We start from the raw sequence: 17,395 nt of genomic DNA on the forward strand, positions 1-17,395 counted from the left end.
TGGCTCTGTATTTTTACTCTAGTAAAAAGGAGATAGGTTAGTATTTTAAAACACACAGAGAGCCATTTTAATCACTTTTTTCACTTTGCCATCAGTTCTGTGTTCCTACCACTTATGGGGGTTATTAGGTGGGGTGGCATTCCCAAATACACATCATCTTTGTAAAGTTGTACAGTTTTACAGAGTGAGAATTTTTTTCCTTGTTTTTTTGAATAGCCCAAATGCCTATTCAGTGCCAATCTTGGAAGAAAGGAGTCAGCATTTTCACACCATTCCTTCCTCGGCAGTCCCTGAATAACCACCTAATCAAGATTTGTTTTCAATGGGGCACAAATCTTCTACAGCAGAGTACTTCAGACTTATGTCGTTGGAATCTATACATTAATGCCCATTTGGATGAAAAGGACATCTTTCACAAAAGCCTGGACATTGCCTTGCTGTGGCAGAAACTTTTTCCCACTGTATCAGTGTTAAAAAAATAATAATAATAAAAGAAAGCCTGGGAAAGGAATTGCTTCAGCATTGTGTGCTGGAAGGACGAGGTGCTCTTGAATGGAGAGCAGGGTCCCCATTGCATCTGTAGCCACATCAGCGGGACTGCATCAGCCTTTCCTGGTGCTCACTGCTGTGCAGGACCAGTGCACCAGGGAGGTATTTAAAAGGGTATCTGTAGAAACTGAATAGGCTTGTCGGGTGAGGTTGTATATGTGTGCAGGTTTGAGTTTGTCTCTGTTGGTTTTCAATGAGCATGGTAGCCCCATTACTGTAATGATCATAATTCAGAAAGCTTAGCAGATATTTGTGTGTGGGAATACCCCTATAGGAGTTACCTGATTGTTTAGATAGACTCAGCCGCTTCTGTCAAACAAGCAGTATAAATTGTCCTCATGAGATTGTGTGTGTGTGTGTGTGTATGAATGTGTGTGACATAATGACAGTTTTTGCTGTTAACCATTTCTATGTCTAAAGCACCCTCCTTCATCACTTTCAGTGTCTTTTTTTTTTTCTTTTATGTCCTGAGAACTATGACGGCCCTAGATCTCTGAGCAATCCAAGTTTCATTCCTCAGCATTCCAATGTTACGCAGTGAAAAAAGCATCAAGAGGCATGGATTCTAATCCCAACACAGCAACTCACTAGCTGTGTAAAACTTTGGGCAAATTAGACACTTTGAGAGCCTCAAATTCATCTTTTATCAAATAGTAATAGTAGGACCTGTCCTAAGAGCATATATGATTGTTGTAAATAGTAAATGAGATGCTACATTTGAAACAGTTTTGTATACTCTGAAAACTACATGGATATTAATTATCATGATAATGTGATAGAGCTTCTTCCCAAAACTATCTGAAGAGGACAAGTGTTCATCATATAGAACATCTCTAGAGATATACCTGTGACTGTTACTGTGAGCAACTGTGTATTTAAAGAGTGTTTTCACCTGTATGGGAAAAAAAATAGTTTTCATATGGCAATGGGTCAGACTGTCCACAGCCTCCATCTCACTGACTGTAGCCTTCCTACTGGGAGCTGTTTGACACTTCCTTCAGAGATTTGATTTTATCAGAGAATCAACTAGTTTTAGTGATTATGATTTTATTTAAATGAAGGAGACCTTGGTGATACTAACACTGTATTGTATATAGAAAACTCTACATTTTAATACCAGGACAAGTTGTTTTATAAATATTGTTTGATTTATAAACCTAAAAAATATGTTCCTTATTAGCTGCCTGAGGCTATGTTGAAGTCCCTAGACCAAGAAAGACAAAGACCATGCTAACCGATGGATATATATAGAAGTAGCAGGAGGGCATGCAAGAGAAACCTTTTCACGGAGATTTACAGCGGACCCATGGACATCTAAGGGCCAAACTTCATTCAGGGGCAAAGCATACAAAAATAGTGAAGTGGATAAGAGTATGAACTCTAGAACCAGACTGCCTGGGTTCAAATGCCAGCTCAACCACCAAGTGCCCATGTGGCCTTGAGCAAATATCTTAAATTCTCTGGCCTAAGTTTCCTCATCTGAAAAATGGGGATAATAATTCTAGCTACATCATAGGGTTGTTCTGAGAATTAAATGAAATAATATAATAAAGTAGTTAGACCAGTTCTAACAGTAGTTAGGATCTGACACATGGTAAGCTCAAAAAAAAAAGAAAAAGAAAAGAAAAAAGAAAAAAGAAAGCTTTCTCTTGTTATTATTATGGTACAAAGGCATGGGGGACTTTTACAAAGGCAAGTTCAAGAAAGAACTTGGAACTTGGTCCGCTGACTTCTTTCCTGAATATTCCTTCCTGGGTTATTAGAGCCTTCCTCTGGGGTCATATTTTGTATTAACACAGTTATAGAGGATTCACCCTGATTCTTTAATCTAGCAAAGACAATTTGTTTTACATGAGTGAAAAAAAATAGAAACAATAGCCTAATGAACTATTTTAGGCAAGGAACAGACCCAATGGAAGTTGAAAGAAGAAGGAATTCTCTTATGTAAAAATTTATGCAAATCATATTACTGAAAGTGAACAAAGAGCCTGTAGGCATTTCTTAAGTTAAGTGGATATATGTGAGGCTGACTAAGTATAAAAATGGGAACAAAAGAAATGAATGACTTCATTTATATAAAAAGATGTGGTCACACTGGCAAGATAGGACAACATGAGGGGTCTGAGTGAAGCAAGGTAGGAATTCCAGCTGTGGGCAGAATTCCCTGAGCAGGCCCTCTCTCCCGAGGCAGAGGAGAAGGAACCTGAGGAGCTCTCTGCAGGCCATTACCTCTGGGATTACTTCCCAGACAAGACACAGGGACCTGGGTCACAGGCCTGCAGTCAGTAGTACTTTGGCTGATGGTTCCGTCGTGAAGGCAAAACGGGGGATCTGACTGAAGAGTGGTTTGGAGACAGGGATTCTTAGGGTCATTTGAAAGATGAGGTAGAAAAAGAAGAAAGCCCTGAGACTGTTGCACTCCTGTTTTCTTTCTCAATCTGCGACCTGAATGTTGCTGACATTATCCCTGGTCTTCCCAGTCCAGAGCATAGAGACAGCAGTGGATCAGGATGTCCACAGCCTCTACATAACTAACCATTGCCTTCCTACTGGGAGCTGTTTGATACTTCCCTCTAGCAAGTACATAGAGCACCCAGTTACCCAGGGTGTTCATACATCCCACTCCTGGTTCACCCTTGCTGTCCTGACCTAATTATTTACAGTGTTCCTTTCATTCCCAAAGTGCCCAGCTTGAACGGTAAATATGATCATCTAATGTCCTCCAAGCTCCCAGATCAGTGCTGCCTTCATTAAACCCCAGAAAATTCAGAAAACCACCACATTGCATACAGCCACCCTAGAAAGTTCTTCAGTTGTCAGGGATGACAAGAATGCTATCTCTAGAATATTCTGTAGATACCCCTTTAGCTGGCAGATTGTATTCCATAAACTGTCCCTCAATTGGAAAATAAGGTAGCAGCTGTCTGGTGAACATCTTAGTCTGGGTTGAATTTTCCAAGAATTTTTGTATACGTGGTGGTGGATTTGGGAAATATGCCACATGAATTAATAGGAAGGGGATTTTTTTTTACTATGAATATTGTTTCAGCGCATGTATGAAATAAGAAACTTTGTTAAGCCAGGGGAAATAAAAGCTTTCCCAAAGGACTTGGGCTTAGGCCTGTCCAACATAGAGGTAGAGATGAAAACAAGCCTCCATTTGCCTTTCAGTTCTTAGTTTGCTGAAGTCGTAGGAGTGGCAGACAAATGGCCCATCTGTTTATCAGGCTACTCCAGCCAACAACCCTGGCTGAAGCTCTAGGGGATTAGTATGGATTCAATACCCCTAAATAGCTGGGACACTGTTGGGACACAATTCAAGGTCTTGTTTCCATAAGACACGCTCCCCGCAGCTTGAACTCTGTGCACACCTGTCCATCTCCTCCCGAGCCCTCTTATGTCTTCAATGGGCTGCTTCTAGGAGCCCTGAGCATTATTTACCTGAGACCCAGGTGTTAGGAGTGCAGTCAGCTAGCTCTGACCCATGCTCTGTTTTGTGTCTGCCTTGGCATGCAGGTGACATCAGTTGCAAGGGGATGACCGAGCGCATTCACAGCATCAACCTTCACAACTTCAGCAATTCCGTGCTCGAGACCCTCAACGAGCAGCGCAACCGTGGCCACTTCTGTGACGTGACGGTGCGCATCCACGGGAGCATGCTGCGCGCACACCGCTGCGTGCTGGCTGCCGGCAGCCCCTTCTTCCAGGACAAGCTGCTGCTGGGCTACAGCGACATCGAGATCCCGTCCGTGGTGTCGGTGCAATCGGTGCAAAAGCTCATTGACTTCATGTACAGTGGCGTGCTGCGTGTCTCACAGTCGGAAGCGCTTCAGATCCTCACGGCCGCCAGCATCCTGCAGATCAAAACAGTCATCGATGAGTGCACGCGTATCGTGTCACAGAATGTGGGCGATGTGTTCCCGGGGATCCAGGACTCAGGCCAGGACACGCCACGGGGCACTCCTGAGTCAGGCACATCGGGCCAGAGCAGTGACACCGAGTCGGGTTACCTGCAGAGCCACCCACAGCACAGCGTGGACAGGATCTACTCCGCACTGTACGCGTGCTCCATGCAGAACGGCAGCGGCGAGCGCTCCTTCTACAGCGGTGCGGTGGTCAGCCACCACGAGACTGCGCTCGGCCTGCCCCGCGACCACCACATGGAAGACCCCAGCTGGATCACGCGCATCCATGAGCGCTCACAGCAGATGGAGCGCTACCTGTCCACCACCCCCGAGACCACACACTGCCGCAAGCAGCCCCGGCCTGTGCGCATCCAGACCCTGGTGGGTAATATCCACATCAAGCAGGAGATGGAGGATGATTACGACTACTATGGCCAGCAAAGGGTGCAGATCCTAGAGCGCAATGAATCCGAGGAGTGCACAGAAGACACCGACCAGGCCGAGGGCACCGAGAGTGAGCCCAAAGGCGAAAGCTTTGACTCGGGTGTCAGCTCCTCCATAGGCACCGAGCCCGACTCCGTGGAGCAGCAGTTCGGGCCTGGGACGGTTCGGGATGGCCAGGCTGAACCCACCCAACCTGAGCAGGCTACGGAAGCCCCTGCAGAGGGTGGCCCACAGCCCCACCAGCCAGAGACAGGTGCCTCCTCTCCAGAAAGAAGCAACGAGGTGGAGATGGACAGCACAGTCATCACTGTCAGCAACAGCTCCGATAAGAGTGTCCTGCAGCAGCCTTCAGTCAACACATCCATTGGGCAGCCATTGCCAAGTACCCAGCTCTACTTACGCCAGACAGAAACCCTCACCAGCAACTTGAGGATGCCTCTGACCTTGACCAGCAACACACAGGTCATTGGCACAGCCGGCAACACCTACCTGCCAGCCCTCTTCACTACCCAGCCTGCGGGCAGCGGCCCCAAGCCTTTCCTCTTCAGCCTGCCACAACCCCTGGCAGGTCAGCAGACCCAGTTTGTGACAGTGTCCCAGCCCGGCCTGTCGACCTTTACTGCACAGCTGCCAGCGCCACAGCCCCTGGCCCCATCTGCAGGCCACAGCACAGCCAGTGGGCAGGGCGAAAAAAAGCCTTATGAGTGCACTCTCTGCAACAAGACTTTCACCGCCAAACAGAACTACGTCAAGCACATGTTTGTACACACAGGTGAGTGCAGGTCCCCTGGAGGTCTGGCAGCAGGGATGGATGTGAGGGGGCTGTGGGAAGGGGGAGGCAGGGCGCTAGGTAGAAGGGAAGGTTTGAAGTCATTTTTCAGATGCTAAGAAAACCCCACTGCAAGCCATCTTTTAGAAGCCCCAACTGCGCCCCCATCATAGGAGCAAAGCGCCCTGGACCAAAGACAAAATCACAGAAACACTTTATGGAGAAAGGCCAAAGGGGAAAAAAGCCTGATAAAGAATTTGCAGGCACAGCATCCCTTAAACACGCTGAACTTTATAATGCATTCTTTGATCCGAGGTGTTCAGAACTGGAAACGTCCTTGGAGATCATATACTCCAGTCACCTCAGTTTACAGACTGAAGTCAGTCATTAGGCAGAGCAAAGGTGAGGATTTTAGTCTGTAGTAAGTTCTGTGTGAACCAGTAGCTTGAAGAGGCACAGTAAGGCTGGCGCAAGCTTAAGCTGCATTTGTGGTCCCTGAAATGAGGAGTAACAGGCTCACTATTTTCCATTCTCCATTTTCAACATCTAGAGGCCACAATCTGTTTTGGATACTACCTTTTAAAAGGACAATAGACTAAGTGGGACACAGTCAAAGAAGTGTGATTAGGATGATGAAGGGGTACAAAGCCATGGCATATGAATCATGGTGGAAGGTCCCGGGATGTTCAGAGTGCACGAAAGAAGACTCAGGGCATCATATAAGCCATACTCAAGTGTTCCAGCTTCGAGAGCAGCATAATGTAGTAGCTAAGCTGGAGCTCTGGAGTCAGATTGTTTGGGTTTGAATTTACATTGGCGACGGCTGAACTTTATCATCCAGGGAAAAAGTACTTAACCTTTCTATACTTCCATTTCCTTGTCAACATAATGACGATAATAGTGCTAGATCTTTCATATAGTGCTGTTTTGAGGATTAAATGAATTTATATACATGAAGTTCTTAACACAATTCCTAGCACATAAGCACTCTATAAATGATAGCTATTATTAGTGCTTTTTAACATTATTTAAATGGTTGGGAGGAAAGAGAGAATAAGCTTGTTTTGTTTGGGTTGTTTGGGTCCAAAAGTTAGAACTGGACCAATGACTGGAAGCAGTAAGGAAATCATTTAAACTAAATAAAATGATTGTTGACAGTCAGAGCTGCTCTAAGATGGGACAGACAGCCTCCAAAGGGAGTGAGTTCCTGTAATTAGAGGTGTTCAGGGACAGAATGATCATTTCCTAAGGATGTTTCAGGAGGGATTCAAGGAAATTTTCCATGTGGTATGGATATCATCATTATTTGGTCAATTAAGCAAATAGAAATATTTTTATTTATGTGGCAATTTATGATTTACAGAGTGTCCCTACATAGTTTATGTTCTTTCCTCCTCTAACTAGCTGTCTTAGAAACCATCAAATTAAGGATTAAGGGAAAAAAGAAACCACTTGTGGAAGTGTCTTCTTAGCCAAAGTTGACTTTGCTGGTCTTGAATAAACATTTCTATTGTCTCCTTGTGTGTAACTCTCCCAGCAGACCTAGCAGATATAAAATCCACACATTCTTGTAGATCACATATTGAAATAAGACTTTAAATTTGCAACATAAAATTTTCAGTGTACTACTAAAATTTGCCTTTTTAGTGCATACACACATTTATCCAAAGGATTCACCAGAGGATTCTGTGGTTAACCCAAATAACTAGATTTGCCCATAAGAAAACCAGCTATGGGTTTGTACATTTATGCATCACAGATACAAAAGCTACAAGTAAAATCATTTTATAAATTTAAGTAATGCTTAAAATGTAGCCTTGAGCTATGTAGTAAACTATGAGGGTCCTCAGTAAATTGTGAAGGTGTCTGTATTGGTGTGCATAACGTAGACACATCTGAGAACAATTAATAATGTACATATATCAGTCCTAGCACCTCATTTAAAAGAAACAACACTCTTCTCTTTCACCCAAGAATTTTTTGGCAATGTCAGTTTAGAAGGGCCATCTGTCTATCAAGACTTTGTCTGACTGAAAGAGTCCATAACCTTACACAGTTTAACAATAGCCAGTCTAGATTTTCAAAAGCAAGGCAACAGCCTTATCATCTGGAAGTAATGCAGGACCTGGAGTCACTGTGGCGCACATTTCTAAACAAAGTTTCCTCCAACTTCTTGGGAAAACATCAAAAAAGTGGGGCCTCCCAACTTTACAGGAGCCCAGTGGAGATGATAAAAATTTAGAGCAAAGAGTCCAAATGCTGGTCTAAAAAGTACTCTAGAAAGTACTGGGGATACTTGGAAGAGTAGGGGTGGATTCATAATTGTTACCTGTAGTCTAAGCAAAAAAGAATCCCACCAATAGAGTATTAACAGGGCTGAAAGGATAGAAAGTTGGGTCATTGGCATCACAGCTACTCTTTATAGTAACTGGCGTTTCAGTAGCTCCTGGGTTTAATGTAAATGACATTTGCTCTCAACAACTGCAGGAAATCAATTTTGAAATTGAATTCCAAGTAAAATTTTGTATAGGTGTCCTTTAATGAATGACGTAGTCATTGAAAAGGAAGTCTTTGAGACAAATAAGTAGTCTGTCGTATTGACTTTGGAACAAAGCTCTACCTTAGAGAACCAAGAAAGCCCTGGTAGTAAAATATATTCCAAAATGATTATAATACTAAAACTTAGAATGAGGACATAAGAGAGACATGACTGTACTAGAATTAAATTATTTGGGTTGAGTTTGGTTCCTCTAATTGTGGTCTTATACAAGTCACTTAATTTCATAACCCTCAGTTTCTTTGAGTTGAAAATGGAAATAATAATTTGCCTGCCTTTTGAGTAGCTGTAAAGGTACGGTGCATGTGAGAGCTTTTCATAAAAGGTGAAGTACTACTTAATGTTTAAAAAAATTATCATCATTATTATGTTAGCCCCCTCCTCCTAGGAGACAATGAATTTCTTTGCTCTATATCCAATCTGTGAGTAATAAGCTCTCAATGTGTTTCCTTCCTCTGTGGAAGTCAAATACTGAAGCAACGTGGTACTCCTTGGGTTTCCCTTGAACTTCTGTCATAAAAGGGAAATTTTTCTTTTTGATCCCTTAAGGATTTTTTTAAGAGAAAAAGAAAATCTCTCACCGAATTGCTTTCTTCTACCAGACCGGCAATAGTAGGACTTCACCTCATCTAGGAGTTTCTCGAGTTCACTCTACTGCAGCTTTATAAAATTTGTGAGGAAGTAAACCAAGAATTAGGAAATATTGGGAAAAAAAGAGAATCATAGAAAAAACAAAGATAACGCAAATCATCCTGTCATGGAACAAAGGAGGACTCCTCTGTGCTTTCTCCCAAGAGAAAAAAACAAAACGCAATGTGTAATCTAATGAACAAACTTAACCAACAAGCAAAATACAGACAGACTCATCGATAGACAGCAGGCTGACGGCTGGAGGGGGGTTGGTTAAGAGGTAGGGGAACTAAGCAGAAAGGAAAGGGACTCTTGGATGTAGACAACAGTGTGGTGATTGCTAGGGGAGGGGCTATAAGGGAGATAAATGGTAATGGAAAAATACAATAAAAAATTTTTAAAGAGTCAAGGGAACAGGAATAGAAGGAAAAGACAAGACACAGAAAGGTAAGCCTTTGTGTCAGCGTGGATGTGGAAGGCAAGTAATAGGGAAAATTCAAAGATAACTTTGGAGCACTGATTCTGGAAGTGTGATTCCAATACCAGCAGCATGCAAATTCTCAGGTCCAACCCAGACCCGAATCAGAACATCTGGGGATAGAACCCAGCAATCTGTGCTTTAAACAAGCCCCGATTCACAAGCTGAGGATCGCTTGCTTTTGTACGTGGCCTGGGGGATTAGGAGGAGAATGGCACCAGGTTGCTTTTGTTACATAACATTGTTCTGTAAAATTCCACTCGTAAGAATCTATGTGTTTGGAAAAAGTAAACCAGAGTTATGGATAACAGCTTGATTTTATTATGGAAACAGATATCTTTCATACAAAAGGTGAGCTAAGTCTCTCAAACTGAAGGGCAAATGTTCCCCTTCAGGCCCTTAACAGGCAGGCTTGTACTGTCATTCTGTGGATGTCTTTATACTGTCCCATTAGGATGTGAACTCTGTGCAAGCCAAAACAACTTTATATATAATTATATATCTATAAAAGATACATAAATGTATGTATCTCATACTTCAAATATACCCAGCATAATACTTTATAGACACTAAATATTCAATAAATATTGATCAATGAATGAATCAAATTCTTCTGTGATGATGTCTAATCACGTCCAAAAGGAAAAGGGGTCTATTTCCAGAGTGATTTACTTACTGTGTCATGTAGCTCCATAGAAATAATGCAAAAATACCTTGCACATTTTTTAAGATTTTATTTATTTATTTTTAGAGAGGGGAAGGGAGGGAGAAAGAGAGGGAGAGAAACATCAATGTGTAGTTACCTCTCTCATGCCCCCCACCCCCAGACTGGGGACCTGGCTCTCAACTCAGGCACGTGCCCTAGACGGGGGATCGAACTGGCAACCCTTTGGTCCACAGGCCGGCACTCAATCCACTGAGCCACACCAGCCAGAGTGCTTTGCACATTTATATATTAAGTGCTTTCTCCAAGTATGTGATCATGTTCCAAATACCATGTTCTGTTTGTTCTTACTTTGCTCTATATAACAAAATTGCACACATAACAATAAGACTGATCAAGATGATATCCAGGATATTTATTCACCACCAGGTATAGGATTATTAAACTTAGCAAACAGAAATACAGAATACCCAATTAAATTTGAATTTTGGATGAACAATAAATATTTTTTAGTCTCAGTATGTCTCATGTAATATTTGTGACATACTTGTACTAAAAAACCATTATTTATCAGAAATTCAGATTTTAGTGGGTATCATGTATTTTATCTGGCAATGCTATATCTACGTGGAACTTTCCTTTTTTACACTTTATTTTTTGTGTGTAGAGCATTTTTTTATTATTTATTCTGTTAACAGTTGTCCCAGTTCTTTCCATTTTGCCCCACTCCACCCAGCCTACCCCATAGTCAGTCCCCACACTGTGTCCTGGTCCATGAATCATGCATACATGTTCTTTGACTAGTCCCTTCCCCTTCCTTCCGCCGTTCACCCCCTTTCTCTGCCCCTCCTACAGCTATTCCTTCTTTCCATGCCTCTGGTTCTATTTTTCTCATTAGTTTATTTCATTCATTAGATTCTAGTTACAAGTGAGATCATATGGTATTTGTCTTTCGCCAGCCGGCTTATTGCACTTAGCTTATTGCTCTTCAGTTCCATCCATGCTGTCACAAAAGGCAGGACTTCTTTCTTTCTGCTGGGTAGTATTCTACTGTGTGACTTGTCCACATTTTTTTAATACGCTCATCTACTGATGGGCACTTGAGCTGTTTCTAACACTTGGCTATTATAAATAGCACTGCTGTGAACATAGGGGTGCATAAGTTCTTTTGAAGTGGCATTTCAAGATTCGTAGGGTATATTCCCAGCAGTGGAATCACTGGGTCATAAGACAGTTCTGTTATTAATTTTCTGAGGAAATTCCATACTGTTTTCCACAGTGGCTGCACCAGTCTGCACTCCCACGAACAGTGCACTAGGGTCCCCTTTTCTCCACATCCTTGCCAGCCCTTGTTGTTCGTTGATTTATTAATGATGGCCATTTAGTAGGTGATACCTCGTTGTGGTTTTAATTTGCATCTCCCTGATAGCTAGTGATGTTATGCATCCTTTCATATGTCTGTGGGCCCTCTGTGTGTCCTCCTTGGAGAAGTGTCTATTCCGGTCCTTTTCACATTTTTAAATTGGGTTGTTTTCCTGGCATTTACTTGTATGAGTTCTTTATATATTTCAGAGATCAGACCCTTATCTGATGTATCATTGGCAAATATACTTTCTCATACAGTCGATTCTCTTTTTATTTTGATAAAGGTTCCTTCAGCTGTGCAGAGCTTTTTAATTTGATATAGTCCCATTTGTTTTGGTTTTTTTTTCCTTTATTTCCTTTGCTCTAGGAGATATATCAGCAAAAACATTGTTACATGGGAATCTGAAATTTTAATGGCTATGTTTTCTGCTAGGACTTTTATAGTAGTATCACAACTTATATTTAAGTCCTTTATGAATTTTTAGTTTATTCTGGTGTATGATGTAAGTCCATGGTCTAGTTTCGTTTTTTTGCATGTACTTGTCCAGATCTCCCAACAACATTTATGGAAGAGACTCTTTTGACTCCGTTACATGCTTCTGCCCACTTTGTTGAATATTAATTGACCATAGAGACATAGGTTTATTTCTGGGCTCTCTATTCTGTTCCGTTGATCTCTGTGTCTGTTATTATGCCAGTACCAGACTGTCTTGATTACAGTGGCCTTGTAGTATAGTTTAATATCAGACATTGTGATCCCTCCAATTTTGTTCTTCTTTCTCTGGAACTTTCTTTTAAAATCCAATCTTAGGACTTTGTGCTTTAAAATCTATATATAAATATAAGTTAGCATATGTAGTTGCTTAAAAAAATTGTTGAGTAAGTGAGTGAATGTTCAGAAATGTGATCATGCTTTCCAGGAGAATTTAATTCAAGAAATTTATACATAAATGCATTATTTTCTCAGCAAGAGTTGAATTTCTTTTTCTTTCCTTTTTTTTTTTTTTTTTATTTGCTAGAGAATATCCGTGTTCCCACTTGTGTTTTCTTCACCAAGAAATGGTAATGTTTGGGCTTTTTTCTGAATTATATTAGCAACAGCCTATTCAATGGTTTTTAGGCCCTTAGAGTCCTCTGCATGTATGACAATTTTGTTTACGTTGAGAAGTTCAGCAATTTCAGCCATGAATTTGATATAAATAGAGCAATGATAGTAACATAATAGTGTCATCAATAAAGTAATAATAGTAAGATCAAGAAAATAATGTGAAAATTCTCAACTAGAGATTGGGTTATTAATTACGTCAAGCCGTGGAATGAGTGAGTATAAGATTTGAAGTAAGAAAGGCTTAGTTTTACCACTTTCTGACTGAGTGACTTTCAGTAAATTCTGTAATCAATCTGAGTCTCAGATTTTTGCCACATAAGATACAGATCTTAATACATGGTTGCTCTGAGAACAAAATTGGGTAATTTATGTAAAAGCACTTAACTGTAAATTTTGTAAAACTATCAAACCATTTAGGAATATCTATGTTATGTGTTATAGCAGCATCATATATTTTGCAACACAATCCAAAGAGCAGGAAATTGGTAACAGGGGAACAAGAGGATAATCTATGTAGGCTGGGGTCATACGCTCAGCTAATACTGACTTGAGTGAACTTCAGGATGTTATTATACCTCTCTAATGGAGATACCGTCTTCAGGGGATGTTAATATCTACCCCACTCCTAAAGTTGTAAGAAAAATGAAGTAATATGGGTGAAATTCCCAGAGATCTTCAAAATCCTGTTTAACACCAAAATATTTTAGTTGTCTTTGAAGCCACAGATGTTTTGTGAATGCAGTATGTCCCCAGTAGGCAAACCCTTCCCCTCCCCTGCCCCCTGCAGAGGGCCTCCCAGGCCAAACGGGCACTGGCATGGCACCTGAGAGCTGGAGGGAAGGGGGGGCAGGCGTTCACACCAACCATACCTCAGGTGTGCAGGCTCTCCTCCAATGGACTTCTCTGGCGGAGAGCAAACTCTGCTCTCAGTGAAAGCTGATTCCATCTGACCGCTCTTCTGTTGTTGTCACTGACCTTTCTATTTTCTCTTCCAAGCTGGATTTTTCCCACTCAGACTACCTGCAATTTTAGGAAACCCTCCTGCTTTCCTTGCCCGTCACCACCTTCCCCAGCCCATATTCCCTTCTTGCTTCCCTGATGCCTGCCCTCTCATCACACACCAGGCTTGGTTCTCTGACCCCTCGCTGAACTCGCCTAAGAAGGGTATTATGCTAAAGCAGGTGATGGAGAAGCCTAGACAATGGGAGAGACAGGTGAGAACAGGGCTCAGAAAAACAATCCTGGTAACAGCATTCAGGGTCTGCACCCCAGGAAAAGTCTGGTTATAGAAAAAATCAGCAGAACAAATAGTTTCTTTCTTGCTGAGCTCCCAATATAGAGGTCGCTACTCAGAATTGAGTGGCTTAGCCCATTAGGATATTCTTTACTTGAACTTTGGGCAGACTCTCTGCATCTATTAATATCTCTCTCTCTCCCTCCCCGCCCCCACCCCCCGCCTCTCCAACTTATTAGTCATGGTAGAGTAAGTATCAGTACTGGTCCCTGAGAAGGAGTTGAAAAGTGGCTGTTCAGAGAGCATGCATTAAAAAAAAAAAAAAAAAAAAAAAAAAAGGAAAAAAGTATATGCATTCACTGTCCTCCCACCCTTGGAAGAGTAAAGGACACTGCCCCCGCCTCAATTTCTCTACTTGCCGTCCAGTTCCTCCATCTCCAGAGCTCAGTTGTTTCTTGCTAGGAAATCCTCTGTCTATGCTATCTGCTGACATTTTATTTACGACACCACTTCTTTCCATTAGCATACGTCACTGAGAGTAGACTGTATACCCTTAACTCTGGATTACATAGCTGCAATATTGATCATCTGAAACCATTGTTTTTCAAATCCTGAGCTAGCTTCCCTACACCATGTAAGTCATTTCTCAGTTGGTTTCATTTATTGTCAGTTCGTTTGTGCCAAAGAGAACAGTTGATTTTTTTCTTAAAATGATCACATACTTACTCTGTGCTAAGTGCCTTATCTTTCTAATTTTCGAAATACCTTCACAAGACAGGTACTTGCTATATTATTCTCAAGTTACAGATAAGGAAACTGAGGCTTAGAGAGGTTAAGTAACATGCCCAAGTCACTTGGCCAAGGAAATTGAATTCATATGTGACTCCTGCATCAGATTAGCCCCAAAATGGATCATTTTAAAGCCTATAAGGAACTTGTACGAGCTTCCCCCTGACATTATAATTCTAGTGTCTGTTTTGTACCCTGTATTTTTTGCTTTGGATCTAATGATTCAGACTTGCCATTTCTGGCCATAGGCTCAGACCTGGAAAACCATCCACAACCACTCATTTTAACTTCATTTCTCCACACTGAGAACAGCAACCTGCAGACTGCATCTATTCCCTGTATAATGTTGAAAGCCCTTTTGGAATCTCTGTTAGTAAAAAGCAGAAAAATAATGGGAAAGAAAAATACTTAACATTTCTACTGAGTGATATTGTTTCAAATCCAAACATATAGAAATGAAAGCTGTGGACACCTGGCTACTCTGAAAATACACCCCATTTAGTGAGACAGTTCCTGAAATGCCTGTGTTCCACCAAGATAGCACCTTAATAATTATTGAGAGCATTTTCCTTTAAGGAGCTCCTAAGTGCTTTCTTCGCAAACATATTTCCTCATTAGCTATTATACCATTTTTCTGTGGCAGTGAAGGCCACAGGATACCCTCCCCTATTTAAAGTGTGGGGTTGCTGGTGCACTGAGCAATTTAAGCGGGTTGCCCTCAGGTCCCACGGACAAGGCCTGGGCTGGAGTCCTCAGGGGTTGTGGGCCACGGTGGGCAGAAGGCAACTAAGTCCACAAAGGACCGTGGCAAGTGCTTGGACCTGCTTCTCACTTTCAGAAGGGAAACAAACCGAGAGAGAAGAAAACACTTAGAAAGCCCAGGGTCACGCATAATTAACGGCCAAACCAACACTCTGTGCATACAAACAACATACAGATCTATGCTATGAAGGGAAAGATGACAACTGTGAAGAATCAATTTAAAGTCAGATTAGAAGGGTGTGAAAGTAAAAAGGCTTCCTCAGTGACCTTGCCTAGAGGAAAAACACAGTAAAAGAAGGAAAAAGTTTCAAACAGCGAGAGCTCTTTAGCATAGAAGTTTCAACTTCCTAGCAGCAAAAATACCATCTGGTACTTAAGAAGGCGTGCTTCCCAATAAAGGTGACAGGTGGACATATTTTAAAAGATAGTTGGCCGGCCTATCTTAGCCTCTAGAAAGTCTACCGAAAGTACCAGGGTGGCAAAGACCAGCTTGAGTTCCAAACGTGTTTACAGCTGACAGAAATGTTTCAACTAAAAATAACACGCATGACTATCTCTCCTATGGAGTCTCTCAGTTCAAAAAAAAATGCATCTATGTAAACTCCGCACATAGGCTGAACTCTTCACTTAGGAATGAGACTTCCTGAAATTCCCTCATTTTAATCTAAAAGTGAAACAAATGTTTCTCTTCTAACCCTGTAATCCTGTGGATGATAGGGTCCCATCAGTGAGAGGCGGGGAAGGAAATCAGAAGAGAAATCAGAAGAGAGTCGACATAAGCAGGAGGCAGGCCAGGACCTTTGTGAATAAGTAAAAGAAAAAGACTTCAAAGGTCCATGAAATTAAGACATTTGTGGAGTAATTCCCAGACAAAACAGCCATTTCTTAAAATCATGTGTTTCAAAACATGTCCTTTTATGTTTACAAACACAATGAGAAAGCTTTCTAATGGGATGAAGTTTCATAAAACAGATCACGACCATAACGCGCCAACACTGACTCTGGCATATAATAAGCACTCAGTAGATGGTGGCTGTTTTTATGGCCATTATTACCAGGACACATCAAACCTCTTCAGTTTCATAATGGAAAAAAACAGGAAACACAGATTGAGGCAGATATTTTAATTGGAAGTTAACTCAAATTGAGGAAATAGATGTCCTACCTTGATGCATAGTCCAGATGTTGAAATATTACCCTAGAGAGCTTTGAAGGCTTTGGGTAGTGGTGCGGGGCGGCGGGTGGAGGGGTTAGGCCGGGTGGTGAAAGAGTACGTGGAAGGCCTTTCCTGTCTGAGGTAGGTGGTAAGAAAGGAGGGGGGAGATGGAAATGCCTTGATTCAGTTCCTCCCACCTGTCAAGCACAGGGCTGAGAACCAACACCACCAGCAAAACACAAGTCTGTTTATCCAAAGAGATGTCACAGGCCTGGTGACGTTACTTACAGCAGAATACCTGATGTGGCCATTCAGTGACAATATTCATACTTACTTTACTGTTTTTAACAAACTTGATGATTCGGTTCCTTAAGTAAGGAACAAACCAAAGCAGTAAACTGAGGAGAAAGAAGAGTTTTAACCAACAGACTCAGAGCAAAGGAGAAAACTATTTTTAAAATTGACCCAAAGGTTCAAAAAAAGTGTATGGAAACATTTAATGGGCAGTGGGAAGAGGGTGGGTAGTGTTGTAATAAGAATACTGTGCAATTATTCCCACATCACTGTTGGTGGTCTGCAAAGTGATTTCATATGTTTTCTTATGTCAACACCAGCACAGTGAGGTAAGTAGGACAGCATACCTCAGAGGCATTTGGAGACTTGTCAGAGCGGTGTGTCATATGTTGGGGCCTGGATTTGAGCAGGACCACCTGAGATCATCACATTGTTCACCATTTACTCGACCTCCACACCAGGCAAGGCGTATCTGCAGTTCAGTCCAGTCAAGACACAATAGCCAATTAACTCTTAAGTTACATTTTAGGACGATTTCTATCTAAGCTAGATAAAATTGAGAGTGAAGCTCTTCAGAATGACTTATTCCTATGTTGGCCAATAGTTGCCAGACCTAAAATCAAGGCATGAGTGTGTTTCCTAGATAGAATACTGGCGGTGGAGAGTGTCCCCAAGGAGCCAAGCTATGTGA

General features: G+C 41.8%; 1 protein-coding gene across 11 annotated transcripts in view; it reads left to right on the plus strand.

The window, feature by feature from the left end:
- ZBTB20 (zinc finger and BTB domain containing 20) overlaps window positions 1-17,395 on the plus strand; it is an 804,941-nt gene that overhangs the window by 780,738 nt on the left and 6,808 nt on the right. For all 11 annotated transcript variants that reach the window (XM_054577266.1, XM_054577265.1, XM_054577267.1 and 8 more), the window contains one exon: window positions 4,066-5,670. In XM_054577266.1, coding sequence (XP_054433241.1) covers window positions 4,066-5,670 — 1,605 coding nt within the window. The remainder of the gene's footprint in view (window positions 1-4,065; window positions 5,671-17,395) is intronic.

Source organism: Pteronotus mesoamericanus, unplaced genomic scaffold (assembly GCF_021234165.1).
Source record: "Pteronotus mesoamericanus isolate MK-2021 breed Mesoamerican mustached bat unplaced genomic scaffold, CSHL_Meso_final contig_42, whole genome shotgun sequence".
Classification (NCBI taxonomy): Eukaryota; Metazoa; Chordata; class Mammalia; order Chiroptera; family Mormoopidae; genus Pteronotus; species Pteronotus mesoamericanus.